This window comes from Petromyzon marinus (assembly GCF_048934315.1).
Source record: "Petromyzon marinus isolate PM22_M1 ecotype Great Lakes invasive population chromosome 75 unlocalized genomic scaffold, UKy_Petmar_22M1.pri1.0 chr75_unloc.1, whole genome shotgun sequence".
NCBI lineage: Eukaryota > Metazoa > Chordata > Hyperoartia > Petromyzontiformes > Petromyzontidae > Petromyzon > Petromyzon marinus.
In genome coordinates this window covers 511,725-530,359 of record NW_027422613.1, presented here as the reverse complement: position 1 = coordinate 530,359, position 18,635 = coordinate 511,725, and the positions used below count along the sequence as shown (strand labels likewise).

Sequence of the window (18,635 nt, the reverse complement as noted above, 5' to 3'; positions counted from 1 at the left end):
ATATACTGTACCATTGAAAATTAGTAATAGCTTTTACCCTTTTAACTGGCACACAAAAACTGACACCTTTATTCAAGGCATCATGTTTGCAATAACCGCAACACAAGTATTGAAAATTAGTTTAATATTTGGTTCGATTTAGGACGTCTTTCCAATGATTGCTTAGCTTGAAACCATCCTCTCGGGTTGAGATTGTGTCTGTAAATCTGAATTGCCTCGTGAAACTGTTTATTCAGGTTGGCGAGGGGTTACACTGGAGGGGGTAACGTCCCCTTCACCCGTACACACGCTGGTACAACCCCCTAGGCCAACAGCCTAACTCCACTCTGTCCACAGTCCCTCCAGCTACAGGCGCTGGAGTTGTAGCGGGTTCCACGGGACACGGTGGAGTAGAGGCAGCGCTGTTTATTCAGCTTAACGAGGGCTTACACTGGAGGGGGTAACGTCCCCTTTACCCGTACACACGCTGGGTCACCCCCTAGGCCAACAGCCTAACTCCACTGTGTCCACAGTCCCTACAGCTACAGGCGCTGGAGGGAGGCCTATCTGACCCGGCCCTGGCCTATCCAGCACGTGTCACGGGACACCCCACCGCCCACGCCGACCCTCACAAGGGCCTCCGGGCCCCGAGGCTCTGGGGCCCGCAACCCACCGGCTCGCCCTGCCGGCCCTCGCGAGGGACAGCGGTCAGTGGAGGCCCCGGGGTCTATCCTAGCCGGGCCTTCCTTCCTTCCTTCACTGGTTCCTCGTCCTTGGCCCCAAGGCACTGGTCTCCGGCTCCGCGCCCTTTTATACCCACACGCCTCGCTGAGGGGGCGATAGCGGACGTGGTTGTAGGCACCAGGGCGTGGCCGTGCGTTACCGTCCACGCAACACACCCCCCCCTGCAATACGTAAAAGGCAAAGTTTTGCACGTGCGTGTGTCTGTCTGTCCGAATTGTTTTATTTTAGCGTACTTCCCGACACACTGCACACTTGACGTTTGCCACGTGGGTACTTTCCAGACTGTGCGCCATGCGAACATTATTAAAATATACTTTTGTGGGGGGGGGGGAGCTCAATAATGTTGTTGTTTTTTGCACGGCGAGCGAGCTGTGACGTCACATCTGTCACGTGACCCGCGCACGTGGGAAGCGTGACGCGTTGTGGTGTAGCGGTTTAGCGCTGTCTGTGTGTGTGTCTGTGTGTGTGTGGTGTGTGTTGTGTGTGTATCTTTGTGTGTCTGTGTGTATCTATGTGTATGTGTGTTTGTGTGTGGTGTGTCTGTGTGTGTGTCTGCGTGTGTGTTTGTGTGTCTGTGTGTGTCTGTGTGTCTGTGTCTGTCTGTGTGTGTGCCCAGCCACCGCATGCCGAAACAGCTTTTGTTCGGCCGGATTGAGGGGGCTAAGCGGGCGCGGCACGTGCTAGAGAAGAGATGGAGTGATGTGGTACAGGCGGACGTGGAGCTGAGTGGACTTGCCGATGACCGGTACCAGCGGTGTCAAGATCGGCCTCTGTGGAGGAGGCTCGTGAAGGACGCTGCTACTGGGCAGTTGGAGGCAGTCGCCCTCCAACAACAACGGAGGGCGGAGGAGCGACGCTCACAACAACGAGCGGAGCGCCGGGTGGCTAAAGCACAGCAGGTTGGCACAGTAGGGGGCACAGGTGGTGCATCAGCCAGTCATCTCAGTCAGTCGACCCGTGGCACCTGGGTCTGCCCCGTGACCTCCTGCCAGCGGGCGTTCGACACTTCACGTGGCCTCAGGGTGCACATAGCCTGGTACAAGCGTCGTGGTGACGTCACCGCCACTTAGTGGCGAATGGCGGTTGTTGTCTGTGTGTGGAAGCGTAACGCATTGTAGTGATGGTTAGCGCGCTGTCTGTGTCTGTGTATCTGTCTGTGTGACTGTGTGTGTGTGTGACTGTGTATCTGTGTGTGAATCTGTGTCTGTGTATGTATCTGTGTATGTCTGTGACTGTGTCTGTGTGTATCTGTGTCTGCGTACACTGTGTGTCTGTGTGTGTGTGGAAACGTAACGCATTGTAGTGATGGTTAGCGCGCTGTCTGTGTGTATCTGTGTGGATCTGTGTCTGTATCTGTGTGTGTGTCTGTGTATCTGTGTGTGTGTGTATGTCTGTGTGTATCTATGTGTCTGTGTACACTGTGTGTGTCTGTGTGTGTGTAGTGTAGTGGTGTAGCGCTACGCTGCGCTACGAACCCGGCGACCCGAGTTCGATTATTTCAACCGCTCCTGGGCCTCCCCTAGGTCGACTCAGCCTCAAAACGATTAACTGCTGTGGTGTGTGAACATCGCCACTGGGGAGACAAAGGCGGCCGGGCGTGGGGAATCCAAGTCCTGGGCGAATCCGGGCAGTACAGCTCGTAATTTATAATTATGAGAGAATTTCAATTTCATATTCTCCACATCTGAAATTTTTAGTTGAGACGTTGAATACTTTCAGCTGACTTTTATTGCTACATTTTCAGCTGTTCCAACGCCTCGCTTTTAATAAATGTTTTCTCCTACAACATCAGAGTTCACCAGCGGTGGCTTCGAGCTGCTGATGATGCCACTGAACGTGGAAACCTGTCCCAGACGTCTATGAACATCTGGGGCTGGATTCACCAGCAGCGGTGACTTCGAGCTGCTGATGAGACACTGAACGTGGAAACCTGTCCCAGATGTCTATGAACATCTGGGGCTGGGTTCGAGCTGCTGATGAGACACTGAACGTGGAAACCTGTCCCAGATGTCTATGAACATCTGGGGCTGGGTTAACCAGCAGCAGTGACTTCGAGCTGCTGATGAGACACTGAACGTGGAAACCTGTCCCAGACGTCTATGAACATCTGGGGCTGGCTTCGAGCTGCTGATGATGCCACTGAACGTGGAAACCTGTCCCAGATGTCTATGAACATCTGGGGCTGGGTTCGAGCTGCTGATGAGACACTGAACGTGGAAACCTGTCCCAGATGTCTATGAACATCTGGGGCTGGGTTCGAGCTGCTGATGATGCCACTGAACGTGGAAACCTGTCCCAGACGTCTATGAACATCTGGGGCTGGGTTAACCAGCAGCGGTGGCTTCGAGCTGCTGATGATGCCACTGAACGTGGAAACCTGTCCCAGACGTCTATGAATATCTGGGGCTGGATTCACCAGCAGTGGCTTCGAGCTGCTGATGAGACACTGAACGTGGAAACCTGTCCCAGATGTCTATGAACATCTGGGGCTGGGTTAACCAGCGGTGGCTTCGAGCTGCTGATGAGACACTGAACGTGGAAACCTGTCCCAGATGTCTATGAACATCTGGGGCTGGGTTAACCAGCGGTGGCTTCGAGCTGCTGATGATGCCACTGAACGTGGAAACCTGTCCCAGATGTCTATGAACATCTGGGGCTGGCTTCGAGCTGCTGATGAGACACTGAATGTGGAAACCTGTCCCAGATGTCTATGAACATCTGGGGCTGGGTACACCAGCAGGGGTGGCTTCGAGCTGCTGATGAGACACTGAACGTGGAAACCTGTCCCAGATGTCTATGAACATCTGGGGCTGGGTTCACCAGCAGCGGTGACTTCGAGCTGCTGATGAGACACTGAACGTGGGAACCTGTCCCAGACGTCTATGAACATCTGGGGCTGGGTTCAAGCTGCTGATGATGCCACTGAACGTGGAAACCTGTCCCAGATGTCTATGAACATCTGGGGCTGGGTTAACCAGCAGCGGTGGCTTCGAGCTGCTGATGAGACAATGAACGTGGAAGCCGGCGCTCGCACACAGGAAGAGAGAGGATCGTGCTGCTGATGGGATGTGTAGAAAAGACTTTTACTGATCACGTGGGGGGGGGGGGGGGGGGGGGGGCCTCTGACACCGCCTCTTGAACATCGCTGGGGGCTCGGCGGGAGGATGGTGGAGTTCCTGAACCACCACCACCACCTGAACCACCACCACCACCTGAACCACCACCACCTGAACCACCACCTCCACCTGAACCACCACCACCACCACCTGAACCACCTCCACCACCACCTCCTCCACCACCACCACCTCCACCACCACCACCACCTCCACCACCACCACCACCACCTCCACTCCCCCATCACTATCACCACCTCCACCACCCCATCACCACGTTGTGTGGCGTTGTGTACAGAACGTTGTGTGGCAATCCGTGTTCAGCGCTGTGCGTGACAAACAGTGTGTAGTGTTGTGTATATCACGTGTGTCAATCTGTGTATAGTGTTGTGTGTATATCACATTGTGTGTGTTAATCTGTGTATATCACGTTGTGTATGTGTGTCATAACCTGTGTGTAGTGTTGTGTTAATCTGTGTATAGCGCTGTGTGTATATCACGTTGTGTGTCAATCTGTGTATAGTGTTGTGTATACCGCTGTGTGTATATCACGTTGTGTATGTGTGTGTGTTAATCTGTGTATAGTGCTGTGTGTATATCACGTTGTGTGTGTCAATCTGTGTGTAGTGTTGTGTATACCGCTGTGTGTATATCACGTTGTGTGTGTCAATCTGTGTGTAGTGTTGTGTATACCGCTGTGTGTATATCACGTTGTGTATGTGTGTCATAACATGTGTGTAGTGTTGTGTCAATCTGTGTATAGTGCCGTGTGTATATCACGTTGTGTGTCAATCTGTGTGTAGTGTTGTGTATACCGCTGTGTGTATATCACGTTGTGTGTCAATCTGTGTGTAGTGTTGTGTATACCGCTGTGTGTATATCACGTTGTGTGTGTCAATCTGTGTGTAGTGTTGTGTAAGCCCCAGGCTACTTTGGGCTCGCCTTCCCATCAACCGGAGGCGAGGAATGGTGGTCGTGTTTACTTATGCCCCCACCGAAGATGAACATCCGTGGAGGGATGCAGGCAAAGCCGATGAGTCAGATGCCTTCTATGACCTCCTGTCACAGGTGCTGGCTAAAGTGGCCCCTCGGGATAGAGTCACCATGTTGGGTGACTTCAATGCCCGAGTTGGTCATGATACTGGCACCTGGTCTGGAGTGATTGGAGGGCATGGGCCAGATCAGCTCAATAACAACGATAGGAGGCTGCTAAATTTTTGTGCAGCCCATGGGCTTGTAATTACCAACACGCTGTTCCGGCATCGGCGCATCCACACAACATCATGGATGCATGCCGGGTCCAAGCAAGAACATCTGCTGGACTACATAGTGACGGAACAGCGGATGCGAGCCCATGTCCTTGACACCTGGACCTACCGTGGAGCTGATCTGCCCTCTGACCATCGACTAGTCATCTGTAAGATGCGCATGCCATTCTTCCACTCCGGTGGTGGGTGTACACCCAGGACCCCATTCCAACCTAAAGTGGCCTGGTCTCAGTTATCTGATGAAAGTTGCAAGCGAGAATTTCATCATCGCTTGCGGCTGGGTTTAGGACTGTGACTCATGCAGCTGCAATGGCTGCTTTAGGTACGCGGTCCAGACCTCCCCAGAGACCCTGGCTGACAGAGGAGGTGTTCAGGATGGTTGAGAAAAAGCGACAGGCCCACTGTCATCGGCTACAGAATCCCACGTCAGAGAATGAGGCTTACCGCAGCCTTCGCTCGGAGGTTCGGAGAGCCGTGAGGCGCTGCAAGGATGGGTGGTGGTCGCGGGTTGCTGAGGAGATGGAGTCTGCCTCAGTGGCCCGTGATCACACATCTCTATTTAACTCCATCAAAAAAGTAACCTGCAGCGCCACACCTATTACCATCATTAGGGGAAAAAACGGTGATCCAATCTCCGACCCCCAGGAACAGGTTTGCAGATTTGCTGAGCATTTCTGTGAGGTCCTGGGGGAGGGAAAATCCCTCAGCCAGGAAAACATCGTGGCACAAAGTGAGGATGACCCTGCTGAGGCTGCGGTGCCTCAAATATTGGAAGAAGTCACCCCCTGTGCGTGGCTGGCTGAGGTGCCATCTGTTGAGGAAGTACTGAAGGCGATCCGGAGTCTGAGACCAGGAAAGGCAGCGGGCAGAGATGATCTCCCAAGCGAAATGTTGAGGGAGGGTGGCGTTTGTGCACAGACTGCCCTATATGACATCATAACAGTCTGGACCACTGGACGGGTTCCGCAGGATTGGAAGGATGCCCTGGTGGTCCCCCTTTTTAAGAAGGGGGACCGCACAGACTGTAACAACTACAGGGGCATCTCACTCCTCAGTGTGCCGGGAAAGGTCCTGGCAAGGATTATTCAGCATCGCCTTGCCAGGCACGCTGAGGAGAGGTTTGCAGAGCCCCAATGTGGTTTCAGGAAAGGGCAGTCCTGCACAGATGCCATATTTTCTGTCCGTCTGCTACAGCAGAGGTGTAGGGAATTCCAACAAGACCTACATCTCTGCTTTATTGACCTGGTCAAGGCCTATGATAACATCAGTAGGCCTGGGCTCTGGGTCGTTCTTCGTGCTTTTGGAGTACCTGACCCTCTGCTCACGATCATTAAGGACCTTCATGATGCTGAGCGGGCCCGGGTAAAACTACGTGGCCGGGAGTCAGAGCTATTCCCTGTACACCTTGGGGTGCGACAGGGATGTCCTCTGGCTCCCACATTATTTAACATCTATTTTGACCACGTAGTTCGTGAAGCCTTCAATAGCTGTACCGGGGGAATCTCCATATGGTACAGATATAATGGGAGGCTGATCGATGCCCGGGTGCGGTCAAGGGATGGCTCCCTATTGCTCAACCACGTTATGTATGCTGATGATTTGGTAATAGCTGCTCAGTCAGAGGAGGAGTTGGAGACGCTGCTGCTGAGACTGGAGCGTGCCACTAAGAGGTGGGGCCTTACCATCAGCCCCACCAAAACTAAGCACCTGCCTGGGTATTTTGTACCATCGGACACTCCACTCCCACAACTCCCAATAGCCTGGCACAAGCGTCGTGGTGACGTCACCGCCACTTAGTGGCGAATGGCGGTTGTTGTTGTTGTAGTGTTGTGTATAGTGCTGTGTGTATCACGTTGTGTATGTGTGTGTGTTAATCTGTGTATACCGCTGTGTGTATATCACGTTGTGTATGTGTCAATCTGTGTGTAGTGTTGTGTATAACGCTGTGTGTACATCACGCTGTGTGTAGTGTTGTATATCACGTTGTGTGTAGTGTTGTGTGTGGTGCTGTGTGTAGTGTTGTGTGTAGTGTTGTGTGTAGTGTTGTATATCACGTTGTGTGTAGTGTTGTGTGTGGTGCTGTGTGTAGTGTTGTGTGTAGTGTTGTGTGTAGTGTTGTATATCACGTTGTGTGTAGTGTTGTGTGGTGCTGTGTGTAGTGTTGTGTGTAGTGTTGTGTGTAGTGTTGTATATCACGTTGTGTGCAGTGTTGTGTGTGGTGCTGTGTGTAGTGTTGTGTGTGTTGTGTGTAGTGTTGTATATCACGTTGTGTGTAGTGTTGTGTGTGGTGCTGTGTGTAGTGTTGTGTGTAGTGTTGTGTGTAGTGTTGTATATCACGTTGTGTGCAGTGTTGTGTGTGGTGCTGTGTGTAGTGTTGTGTGTAGTGTTGTGTGTAGTGTTGTATATCACGTTGTGTGCAGTGTTGTGTGTGGTGCTGTGTGTAGTGTTGTGTGTAGTGTTGTGTGTAGTGTTGTATATCACGTTGTGTGTAGTGTTGTGTGTGGTGCTGTGTGTAGTGTTGTGTGTAGTGTAGTGTGTAGTGTTGTATATCACGTTGTGTGTAGTGTTGTGTGTGGTGCTGTGTGTAGTGTTGTGTGTAGTGTAGTGTGTAGTGTTGTATATCACGTTGTGTGTAGTGTTGTGTGTGGTGCTGTGTGTACATCATGCTGTGTGTAGTGTTGTGTGTGGTGCTGTGTGTACAGCACGCTGTGTGTAGTGTTGTTTGTGGTGCTGTGTGTACATCACGCTGTGTGTAGTGTTGTGTGTGGTGCTGTGTGTACATCACGTTGTGTGTAGTGTTGTGTGTGGTGCTGTGTGTACATCACGTTGTGTGTAGTGTTGTGTGTGGTGCTGTGTGTACATCACGCTGTGTGTAGTGTTGTGTGTGGTGCTGTGTGTACATCACGCTGTGTGTAGTGTTGTGTGTGGTGCTGTGTGTACATCACGCTGTGTGTAGTGTTGTGTGTGGTGCTGTGTGTACATCACGTTGTGTGTAGTGTTGTGTGTGGTGCTGTGTGTAGTGTTGTGTGTAGTGTTGTGTGTAGTGTTGTATATCACGTTGTGTGTAGTGTTGTGTGTGGTGCTGTGTGTACATCACGCTGTGTGTAGTGTTGTGTGTGGTGCTGTGTGTACATCACGCTGTGTGTAGTGTTGTGTGTGGTGCTGTGTGTACATCACGTTGTGTGCACTACTGCCTATGCATCCCTCCACTCACCCACCCACAACCCCCCCCCTCTCCTCGCCCCTCTCCCCCTCTCCTCACCCCTCCCCCCTCTCTCCCTCCTCACCTCCCTCTCCCCCTCTCTCCCTCCCCGCCACCACCACCGCCACCACCACCACCGCCACCACCACTGTGCCCCGTGTCAGATGGTGGACTTTGAGAAGGACACTTTGAGCAGGCGGTCGTCACCCAGGCTGAAGTTGTGGATCTCCGTCAGCGCCTCCAACGCCTCCTCTACAGAGGACATCTGGATCAGGGCCATCTTGCGATCGCTCCTGCACAGGGGGAGGGTGGTGGTGGTGGTGGTGGTGATGATGATGGGGTTGGTGGATCACAGCAGCAGCAACAGCAGGCTACAGAGGGCTGTCACTAGGGGTGTCCCCCTATGCTACAGCACCACTCACACACAGGGACAGCTGTCACTGGGGGTGTCCCCCTAGGCTATAGCATCACTCACACACAGGGACAGCTGTCACTAGGGGAGTCCCCCTAGGCTACAGCATCACTCACACACAGGGACAGCTGTCACTAGGGGTGTCCCCCTAGGCTACAGCATCACTCACACACAGGGACAGCTGTCACTGGGGGTGTCCCCCTAGGGCTACAGCACCACACAGCAGCAGACTCACACACAGGGACAGCTGTCACTGGGGGTGCCCCCTAGGGCTACAGCACCACACAGCAACAGCAGACTCACACACAGGGACAGCTGTCACTGGGGGTGCCCCCTAGGCTACAGACTCACACATAGAGACAGCTGTCACTGGGGGTGTCCCCCTAGGCTACAGCATCACTCACACAGGGACAGCTGTCACTGGGGGTGTCCCCCTAGGCTATAGCATCACTCACACAGGGACAGCTGTCACTAGGGGTGTCCCCCTAGGCTACAGCACCACTCACACACAGGGACAGCTGTCACTGGGGGTGTCCCCCTTGGCTACAGCACCACACAGCAGCAGACTCAAACACAGGGACAGCTGTCACTGGGGGTGTCCCCTAGGCTACAGCACCACTCACACACAGGGACAGCTGTCACTGGGGGTGTCCCCTAGGCTACAGCACCACTCACACACAGGGACAGCTGTCACTGGGGGTGTCCCCCTAGGCTACAGCATCACTCACACACAGGGACAGCTGTCACTGGGGGTGTCCCCTAGGCTACAGACACTCACACACAGGGACAGCTGTCACTGGGGGTGTCCCCTAGGCTACAGACACTCACACACAGGGACAGCTGTCACTGGGGGTGTCCCCTAGGCTACAGACACTCACACACAGGGACAGCTGTCACTGGGGGTGTCCCCTAGGCTACAGACACTCACACACAGGGACAGCTGTCACTGGGGGTGTCCCCTAGGCTACAGACACTCACACACAGAGACAGCTGTCACTGGGGGTGTCCCCTAGGCTACAGACACTCACACACAGGGACAGCTGTCACTGGGGGTGTCCCCTAGGCTACAGACACTCACACACAGGGACAGCTGTCACTGGGGGTGTCCCCTAGGCTACAGACACTCACACACAGGGACAGCTGTCACTGGGGGTGTCCCCTAGGCTACAGACACTCACACACAGGGACAGCTGTCACTGGGGGTGTCCCCTAGGCTACAGATACTCACACACAGGGACAGCTGTCACTGGGGGTGTCCCCTAGGCTACAGCACCACTCACACACAGGGACAGCTGTCACTGGGGGTGTCCCCCTACGCTACAGCACCACTCACACACAGAGACAGCTGTCGCTGGGGGTGTCCCCCTAGGCTACAGCACCACTCACACACAGGGACAGCTGTCACTGGGGGTGTCCCCTAGGCTACAGACACTCACACACAGGGACAGCTGTCACTGGGGGTGTCCCCTAGGCTACAGACACTCACACACAGGGACAGCTGTCACTGGGGGTGTCCCCTAGGCTACAGATACTCACACACAGGGACAGCTGTCACTGGGGGTGTCCCCCTAAGCTACAGCACCACTCACACACAGAGACAGCTGTCGCTGGGGGTGTCCCCCTAGGCTACAGCACCACTCACACACAGGGACAGCTGTCACTAGGGGTGTCCCCCTAGGCTACAGCATCACACAGCAGCAGACTCACACACAGGGACAGCTGTCACTGGGGGTGTCCCCCTAGGCTACAGCATCACACAGCACCACTCACACACAGAGACAGCTGCCACTGGGGGTGTCCCCTAGGGGTGTCACTCACGCAAAGAATTTGAAGGCGGCGATGGAGGAGCCGGTGCTGCTGAAGAGCGTCTTGAGGTCGGTCTCCGTAACGTTGGACCTGGGGCGGAGGGGCATGGGGTGAGTGGGTGAGTGGTGTGAGTGGGTGGGTGGGTGGGTGTGTGGGTGAGTGGGTGAGTGGGTGAGTAGGTGGGTGAGTGGGTGAGTGGGTGGGTGAGTGAGTGAGTGGGTGAGTGGGTGGGTGAGTGAGTGGGTGGGTGAGTGGGTGGGTGAGTGAGTGAGTGAGTGGGTGAGTGGGTGGGTGAGTGGGTGGGTGGGTGAGTGGGTGAGTGGGGTGAGTGGGTGGGTGAGTGGGTGAGTGGGTGAGTGGTGTGAGTGGGTGGGTGGGTGTGTGGGTGAGTGGGTGGGTGAGTGAGTGGGTGGGTGGGTGAGTGGGTGAGTGAGTGGGTGGGTGAGTGAGTGGGTGAGTGGGTGAGTGGGTGGGTGAGTGGGTGAGTGGGTGGGTGGGTGAGTGGGTGGGTGAGTGGGTGGGTGAGTGTGTGGGTGGGTGGGTGAGTGGGTGGGTGGGTGAGTGAGTGGGTGGGTGAGTGGGTGGGTGAGTGTGTGGGTGGGTGGGTGAGTGAGTGGGTGGGTGAGTGGGTGGGTGGCTGAGTGGGTGGGTGGGTGTGTGTGTGGGTGAGTGGGTGGGTCAGTGTGTGGGTGGGTGGGTGAGTGAGTGGGTGTGTGAGTGGGTGAGTGAGTGGGCGAGTGGGTGGGTGGGTGAGTGTGTGGGTGAGTGAGTGAGTGAGTGGGTGAGTGGGTGGGTGAGTGGGTGGGTGGGTGAGTGGGTGAGTGGGTGAGTGGTGTGAGTGGGTGGGTGGCTGAGTGGGTGGGTGGGTGGGTGAGTGGGTGAGTGGGTGGGTGAGTGGGGGGGTGAGTGGGTGAGTGGTGTGAGTGGGTGGGTGAGTGGGTGGGTGGGTGAGTGGGTGAGTGAGTGGGTGAGTGGGTGAGTGAGTGGGTGGGTGAGTGAGTGGGTGAGTGGGTGAGTGGGTGGGTGAGTGGGTGAGTGGGTGGGTGAGTGGGTGGGTGAGTGGGTGGGTGAGTGGGTGAGTGGGTGGGTGGGTGAGTGAGTGGGTGAGTGGGTGAGTGGTGTGAGTGGGTGGGTGGGTGTGTGGGTGAGTGGGTGGGTGAGTGGGTGGGTGGGTGAGTGGGTGAGTGAGTGGGTGGGTGAGTGAGTGGGTGAGTGGGTGGGTGAGTGGGTGAGTGGGTGGGTGAGTGGGTGGGTGAGTGGGTGGGTGAGTGGGTGGGTGAGTGTGTGGGTGGGTGGGTGAGTGAGTGGGTGAGTGAGTGGGTGGGTGAGTGGGTGGGTGAGTGTGTGGGTGGGTGGGTGAGTGAGTGGGTGGGTGAGTGGGTGGGTGGCTGAGTGGGTGGGTGGGTGTGTGTGTGGGTGAGTGGGTGGGTGAGTGTGTGGGTGGGTGGGTGAGTGAGTGAGTGAGTGTCAGTGTGTGAGTGAGTGGGTGTGTGAGTGAGTGAGTGGGTGTGTGAGTGGGTGAGTGAGTGGGCGAGTGGGTGGGTGGGTGAGTGGGTGGGTGAGTGAGTGAGTGAGTGGGTGAGTGGGTGGGTGAGTGGGTGGGTGGGTGAGTGGGTGAGTGGGGTGAGTGGGTGGGTGAGTGGGTGGGTGGGTGAGTGGGGTGAGTGGGTGGGTGGGTGAGTGGGTGGGTGAGTGGGTGGGTGAGTGGGTGAGTGGGTGAGTGGGTGGGTGAGTGGGTGGGTGAGTGGGTGGGTGAGTGGGTGGGTGAGTGGGTGGGTGAGTGTGTGGGTGGGTGGGTGAGTGAGTGGGTGGGTGGGTGAGTGAGTGGGTGGGTGAGTGGGTGGGTGAGTGTGTGGGTGGGTGGGTGAGTGAGTGGGTGGGTGAGTGGGTGGGTGGCTGAGTGGGTGGGTGGGTGTGTGTGTGGGTGAGTGGGTGGGTGAGTGTGTGGGTGAGTGAGTGTGTCAGTGTGTGAGTGAGTGGGTGTGTGAGTGAGTGGGTGTGTGAGTGGGTGAGTGAGTGGGCAAGTGGGTGGGTGGGTGAGTGGGTGGGTGGGTGAGTGTGTGAGTGAGTGGGTGAGTGAGTGGGTGAGTGAGTGGGTGGGTGAGTGTGTGAGTGAGTGGGTGAGTGAGTGGGTGAGTGAGTGAGTGAGTGGGTGAGTGAGTGAGCTGGTGAGTGAGCTGGTGAGTGAGTGAGCTGGTGAGTGAGCTGGTGAGCTGGTGAGTGAGCTGGTGAGTGAGTGAGCTGGTGAGTGAGCTGGTGAGTGAGCTGGTGAGTGAGCTGGTGAGTGAGCTGGTGAGTGAGTGAGCTGGTGAGTGAGCTGGTGAGTGAGTGAGTGAGCTGGTGAGTGAATGAGCTGGTGAGTGAGCTGGTGAGCGAGCTGGTGGGTGAGCGAGCTGGTGAGTGAGCTGGTGAATGAGCTGCTGAGTGAGTGAGCTGGTGAGTGAGTGAGCTGGTGAGTGAGCTGGTGAGTGAGTGAGCTGGTGAGTGAATGAGCTGGTGAGTGAGCGAGCTGGTGAGTGAGCGAGCTGGTGAGTGAGTGAGCTGGTGAGTGAGCTGGTGAGTGAGTGAGTGAGCTGGTGAGTGAATGAGCTGGTGAGTGAGCTGGTGAGCGAGCTGGTGGGTGAGCGAGCTGGTGAGTGAGCTGGTGAATGAGCTGCTGAGTGAGTGAGCTGGTGAGTGAGTGAGCTGGTGAGTGAGCTGGTGAGTGAGTGAGCTGGTGAGCGAGTGAGCTGGTGAGCGAGTGAGCTGATGAGTGAGCGAGCTGGTGAGTGAGCGAGCTGGTGAGTGAGCGAGCTGGTGAGCGAGCTGGTGAGCGATCTGGCGAGCGATGTGCGACCCTGACGGGATGTTTGAGATGTGCAGCGTGGCGGACGGAGGCCCCACGTGCCGGGCGTTCTTGCTCCCCGGTTTGCTGAATCGGTGCAGGGCGGAGGAGGTGAAGTCATTGGTCAGTTCGTCAGGGCCCTCCTTGGGCAGCTGCACCGTGTGGAATCGCGAAGAAGCAATGCGCAATGGCTTGCCGTACATCCGCTGCCCGTTGAGGAACGTCATGGCTGCAGAGAGAGAGAGAGACACAGAGATACACACACAGAGATACACAGAGAGATACACACACACAGAGAGAGACACACACACAGACACACACACAGACACACACACACACACACAGACACACACACACACACAGAGACACACACAGACACACACAGAGACACACACACACACACAGACACACACACACAGAAGAAGCAATGCGCAATGGCTTGCCGTACATCCGCTGCCCGTTGAGGAACGTCATGGCTGTAGAGAGAGAGAGAGAGAGACACAGAGACACACACACAGAGATACACACACACACAGAGACACACACACAGAGACACACACAGAGACACACACACACACACAGAGACACACACAGACACACACAGAGACACACACACACACACACAGACACACACACACAGACACACACACACACACAGAGACACACACAGACACACACAGAGACACACACACACAGACACACACACACAGAAGAAGCAATGCGCAATGGCTTGCCGTACATCCGCTGCCCGTTGAGGAACGTCATGGCTGCAGAGAGAGAGAGACACACAGAGACACACACAGAGATACACACACACAGAGACACACACACACACAGATACACACACACAGAGACACACAGAGACACAGACACACACACACACAAGAAGCAATGCGCAATGGCTTGCCGTACATCCGCTGCCCGTTGAGGAACGTCATGGCTGCAGAGAGAGAGAGAGACACAGAGATACACACACAGAGATACACAGAGAGATACACACACACAGAGAGAGACACACACACAGACACACACACACACAGAAGAAGCAATGCGCAATGGCTTGCCGTACATCCGCTGCCCGTTGAGGAACGTCATGGCTGCAGAGAGAGAGAGAGACAGAGACACACACAGAGATACACACACACACAGACACACAGAAACACACACAGAGACCAATCACACAGAGACACACACAGAGACACACACAGAGACACACACAGAGGCACACACAGAGGCACACACAGAGACACACACACACAGAGACACACACACACAGAGACACACACACAGACACACACACACAGAGACACACACACAGAAGAAGCAATGCGCAATGGCTTGCCGTACATCCGCTGCCCGTTGAGGAACGTCATGGCTGCAGAGAGAGAGAGAGACACAGAGATACACACACAGAGATACACAGAGAGATACACACACACAGAGAGAGACACACACACAGACACACACACACAGAAGAAGCAATGCGCAATGGCTTGCCGTACATCCGCTGCCCGTTGAGGAACGTCATGGCTGCAGAGAGAGAGAGAGACACAGAGATACACACACAGAGATACACAGAGAGATACACACACACAGAGAGAGACACACACACAGACACACACACACAGAAGAAGCAATGCGCAATGGCTTGCCGTACATCCGCTGCCCGTTGAGGAACGTCATGGCTGCAGAGAGAGAGAGACACACAGAGACACACACAGAGATACACACACACAGAGACACACACACACACAGATACACACACACAGAGACACACAGAGACACAGACACACACACACACACAGAGACACAGAGACACACAGAGACACACACACACACAGAAGAAGCAATGCGCAATGGCTTGCCGTACATCCGCTGCCCGTTGAGGAACGTCATGGCTGCAGAGAGAGAGAGAGACAGAGAGAGACACACACAGAGATACACACACAGAGACACACACAGAGACGCACACAGACACACACAGAGAGACACACACAGAGACACAGAGACACAGACAGACACACAGACACACACACAGACACACAGAGAGACACACAGAGAGACACACACAGAGACACAGACAAAGACACACACAGAGAGACACACAGAGACACAATCACACTGAGACACACAGACAGAGACACACAGACAGAGACACACAGAGACACAATCACACTGAGACACATAGACAGAGACACACAGACAGAGACACACAGAGACACAGACAGAGACACAATCACACAAGTGGTGTTTGTAGTCATGGTGGTTGTGGTGGTGGTTGTGGTGGTTGTGGTGGTGGTGTTTGTAGTCATGGTGGTTGTGGTGACTGTGGTTGTTGTGGTGGTTGTGGTGGTGGTTGTGGTGGTTGTGGTGGTTGTGGTGGTTGTGGTTGTGGTGGTGGTTGTGGTGGTTGTTGTGGTGGTAGTTGTTGTGGTGGTTGTGGTGGTGGTTGTGGTGGTTGTTGTGGTGGTTGTTGTGGTGGTTGTGGTGGTGGTTGTGGTGGTTGTGGTTGTTGTGGTGGTTGTGGTGGTGGTTGTGGTGGTTGTGGTGGTTGTGGTGGTTGTGGTGGTTGTGGTGGTTGTGGTGGTGGTTGTGGTGGTGGTTGTGGTGGTTGTGGTGGTGGTGGTTGTGGTGGTGGTTGTGGTGGTTGTGGTGGTGGTTGTGGTGGTGGTTGTGGTGGTGGTTGTGGTGGTGGTTGTGGTGGTGGTTGTGGTGGTGGTTGTGGTTGTAGTTGTTGTGGTGGTTGTGGTGGTGGTTGTGGTGGTTGTTGTGGTGGTTGTGGTGGTTGTTGTGGTGGTTGTGGTGGTTGTGGTTGTTGTGGTGGTTGTGGTGGTGGTTGTGGTGGTTGTGGTGGTTGTGGTGGTGGTTGTGGTGGTGGTTGTGGTGGTTGTGGTGGTTGTGGTGGTTGTGGTGGTGGTTGTGGTGGTTGTGGTGGTTGTGGTGGTTGTGGTGGTGGTTGTGGTGGTGGTTGTGGTGGTGGTTGTGGTGGTGGTTGTGGTGGTAGTTGTGGTGGTAGTTGTGGTGGTTGTGGTGGTGGTTGTGGTTGTGGTGGTTGTGGTGGTTGTGGTGGTGGTTGTGGTTGTAGTTGTTGTGGTGGTTGTGGTGGTTGTGGTTGTGGTGGTTGTGGTGGTTGTGATGGTGGTTGTGGTTGTGATGGTAGTAGTTGTGGTGGTTGTTGTTGTGGTTGTACCCAGCTGTGCGCGACTGGCGTCTGCCATCTGAATGAGGGCTGTGTCCTTCTTGTTGAAGAGAATCTTCACCCTTTGGACATCCCCGTAGACTCCTACACACACAGTCACACACAGACACAGTCACACACACACACACACAGTCACACACAGGCACAGTCACACACAGTCACACACAGTCACACACACACACACACAGTCACACACAGTCAGACACAGACACACACAGTCAGACACAGTCACACACAGTCACACACAGTCACACACACAAAAACAGTCACACACACACAGTCACAGTTTCACACAGTCACACACACACACAGTCACAGTTTCACACAGTCACACACACACACACAGTCACAGTTTCACACAGTCACACACACACACACAGTCACACAGACACACACACAGTCACACAGTCACACACAGTGACACACAATGTCACACACACACAGTGTCACACACACAGTGTCACACACAGTCATACACACACAGTGTCACACAATGTCACACAGTGTCACACAGACATACATACACACACAGTGTCACACACACAGTGTCACACAGTCATACACACACAGTGTCACACAATGTCACACAGTGTCACACAGACACACATACACACACAGTGTCACACACACAGTGTCTCACACACACACACACACACAGTGTCACACACAGTCATACACACACAGACACACACACAGACACACAGTCACACACAGTCATACACACACACAGTGTCACACAATGTCACACACAATGTCACACACACAGTCATACACACACACACAGTGTCACACAATGTCACACACACACAATGTCACACACACACACAATGTCACACACAATCACACACACACAGACACACAGTCACACACACACAGACACACAGTCACACACAGTCATACACACACACAGTGTCACACAATGTCACACACACAACGTCACACACACAATGTCACACACAGTCACACACCCGCTAATCCTTCCGTTACCACAACAATCGCAACAACCACCACAACCACAACGACCACAACCACGAGAATTGTTGTTGTTGTTGTTGTTGTCCTCGCTGCTGCTCTGCGTGTGACGTGTCGGTGGGGGTCACGGTGGGGGGGAGAGTGGGTGGGGGTTGGTGGGTGGGTGGGGAGTGCGGTGGGTGGGTGGGGGTTGGTGGGGTTGGTGGAGTGGAGGTTGGTGGGTGGGTGGGGTTGGTGGGTAGGGGTTGGTGCGTGGGGCTGGTTGGTGGGTGGGGTTGGTGGGTGGGTGGTGGGTGGGGTTGGTGGGTGGGTGGTGGGTGGGGACCTACTAGACAGGTTAAAGAGTCTTTGAGGAGTGATCATCTTTAGAAGAGAGAGGGGGGAGGAGCGGGGTTGGTGGGTGGGGTTGGTGGGTGGAGTTGGTGGGTGGGTGGTGGGTGGGTGGTGGGTGGGGACCTACCAAACAGGTTAAAGAGTCTTTGAGGAGTGATCATCTTTAGCAGAGAGAGGGGGGAGGAGTGGGGTGGGTGGGGTTGGTGGGTGGAGTTGGTGGGTGGGTGGTGGGTGGGTGGTGGGTGGGGACCTACCAAACAGGTTAAAGAGTCTTTGAGGAGTGATCATCTTTAGCAGAGAGAGGGGGGAGGAGTGGGGTGGGTGGGTGGGGTGGGTGGGTGGAGTTGGTGGGTGGGTGGGTGGTGGGTGGGTGGTGGGTGGGGACCTACCAAACAGGTTAAAGAGTCTTTGAGGAGTGATCATCTTTAGCAGAGAGAGGGGGGAGGAGTGGGGTTGGTGGGGTTGGTGGGTGGGTGGGTGGGGTTGGTGGGTGGGTGGTGGGTGGGTGGTGGGTGGGGACCTACCAAACAGGTTAAAGAGTCTTTGAGGAGTGATCATCTTTAGCAGAGAGAGGGGGGAGGAGTGGGGTGGGTGGGTGGGGTGGGTGGGTGGAGTTGGTGGGTGGGTGGGTGGTGGGTGGGTGGTGGGTGGGGACCTACCAAACAGGTTAAAGAGTCTTTGAGGAGTGATCATCTTTAGCAGAGAGAGGGGGGAGGAGCGGGGTGGGTGGGTTGGTGGGTGGGGTTGGTGGGTGGGTGGAGTTGGTGGGTGGGGTTGGTGGGT

The 18,635-nt window shown here is 55.0% G+C and overlaps 1 protein-coding gene across 1 annotated transcript; it reads right to left on the bottom strand.

Moving 5' to 3' along the window:
* Positions 1-4,350: 4,350 nt before the first annotated feature.
* Positions 4,351-17,614, bottom strand: LOC116937510 (polypyrimidine tract-binding protein 3-like). Its single transcript, XM_076058447.1, has 4 exons — positions 16,539-17,614; positions 13,367-13,577; positions 10,537-10,614; positions 4,351-8,599 (listed from the first exon to the last, which is right to left on the bottom strand). Exons 1-4 carry the CDS (start codon positions 16,564-16,566, stop codon positions 8,467-8,469), a joined length of 450 nt encoding a protein of 149 aa, XP_075914562.1. The 5' UTR covers positions 16,567-17,614; the 3' UTR covers positions 4,351-8,466.
* Between the last annotated feature and the right edge of the window lie 1,021 nt (positions 17,615-18,635).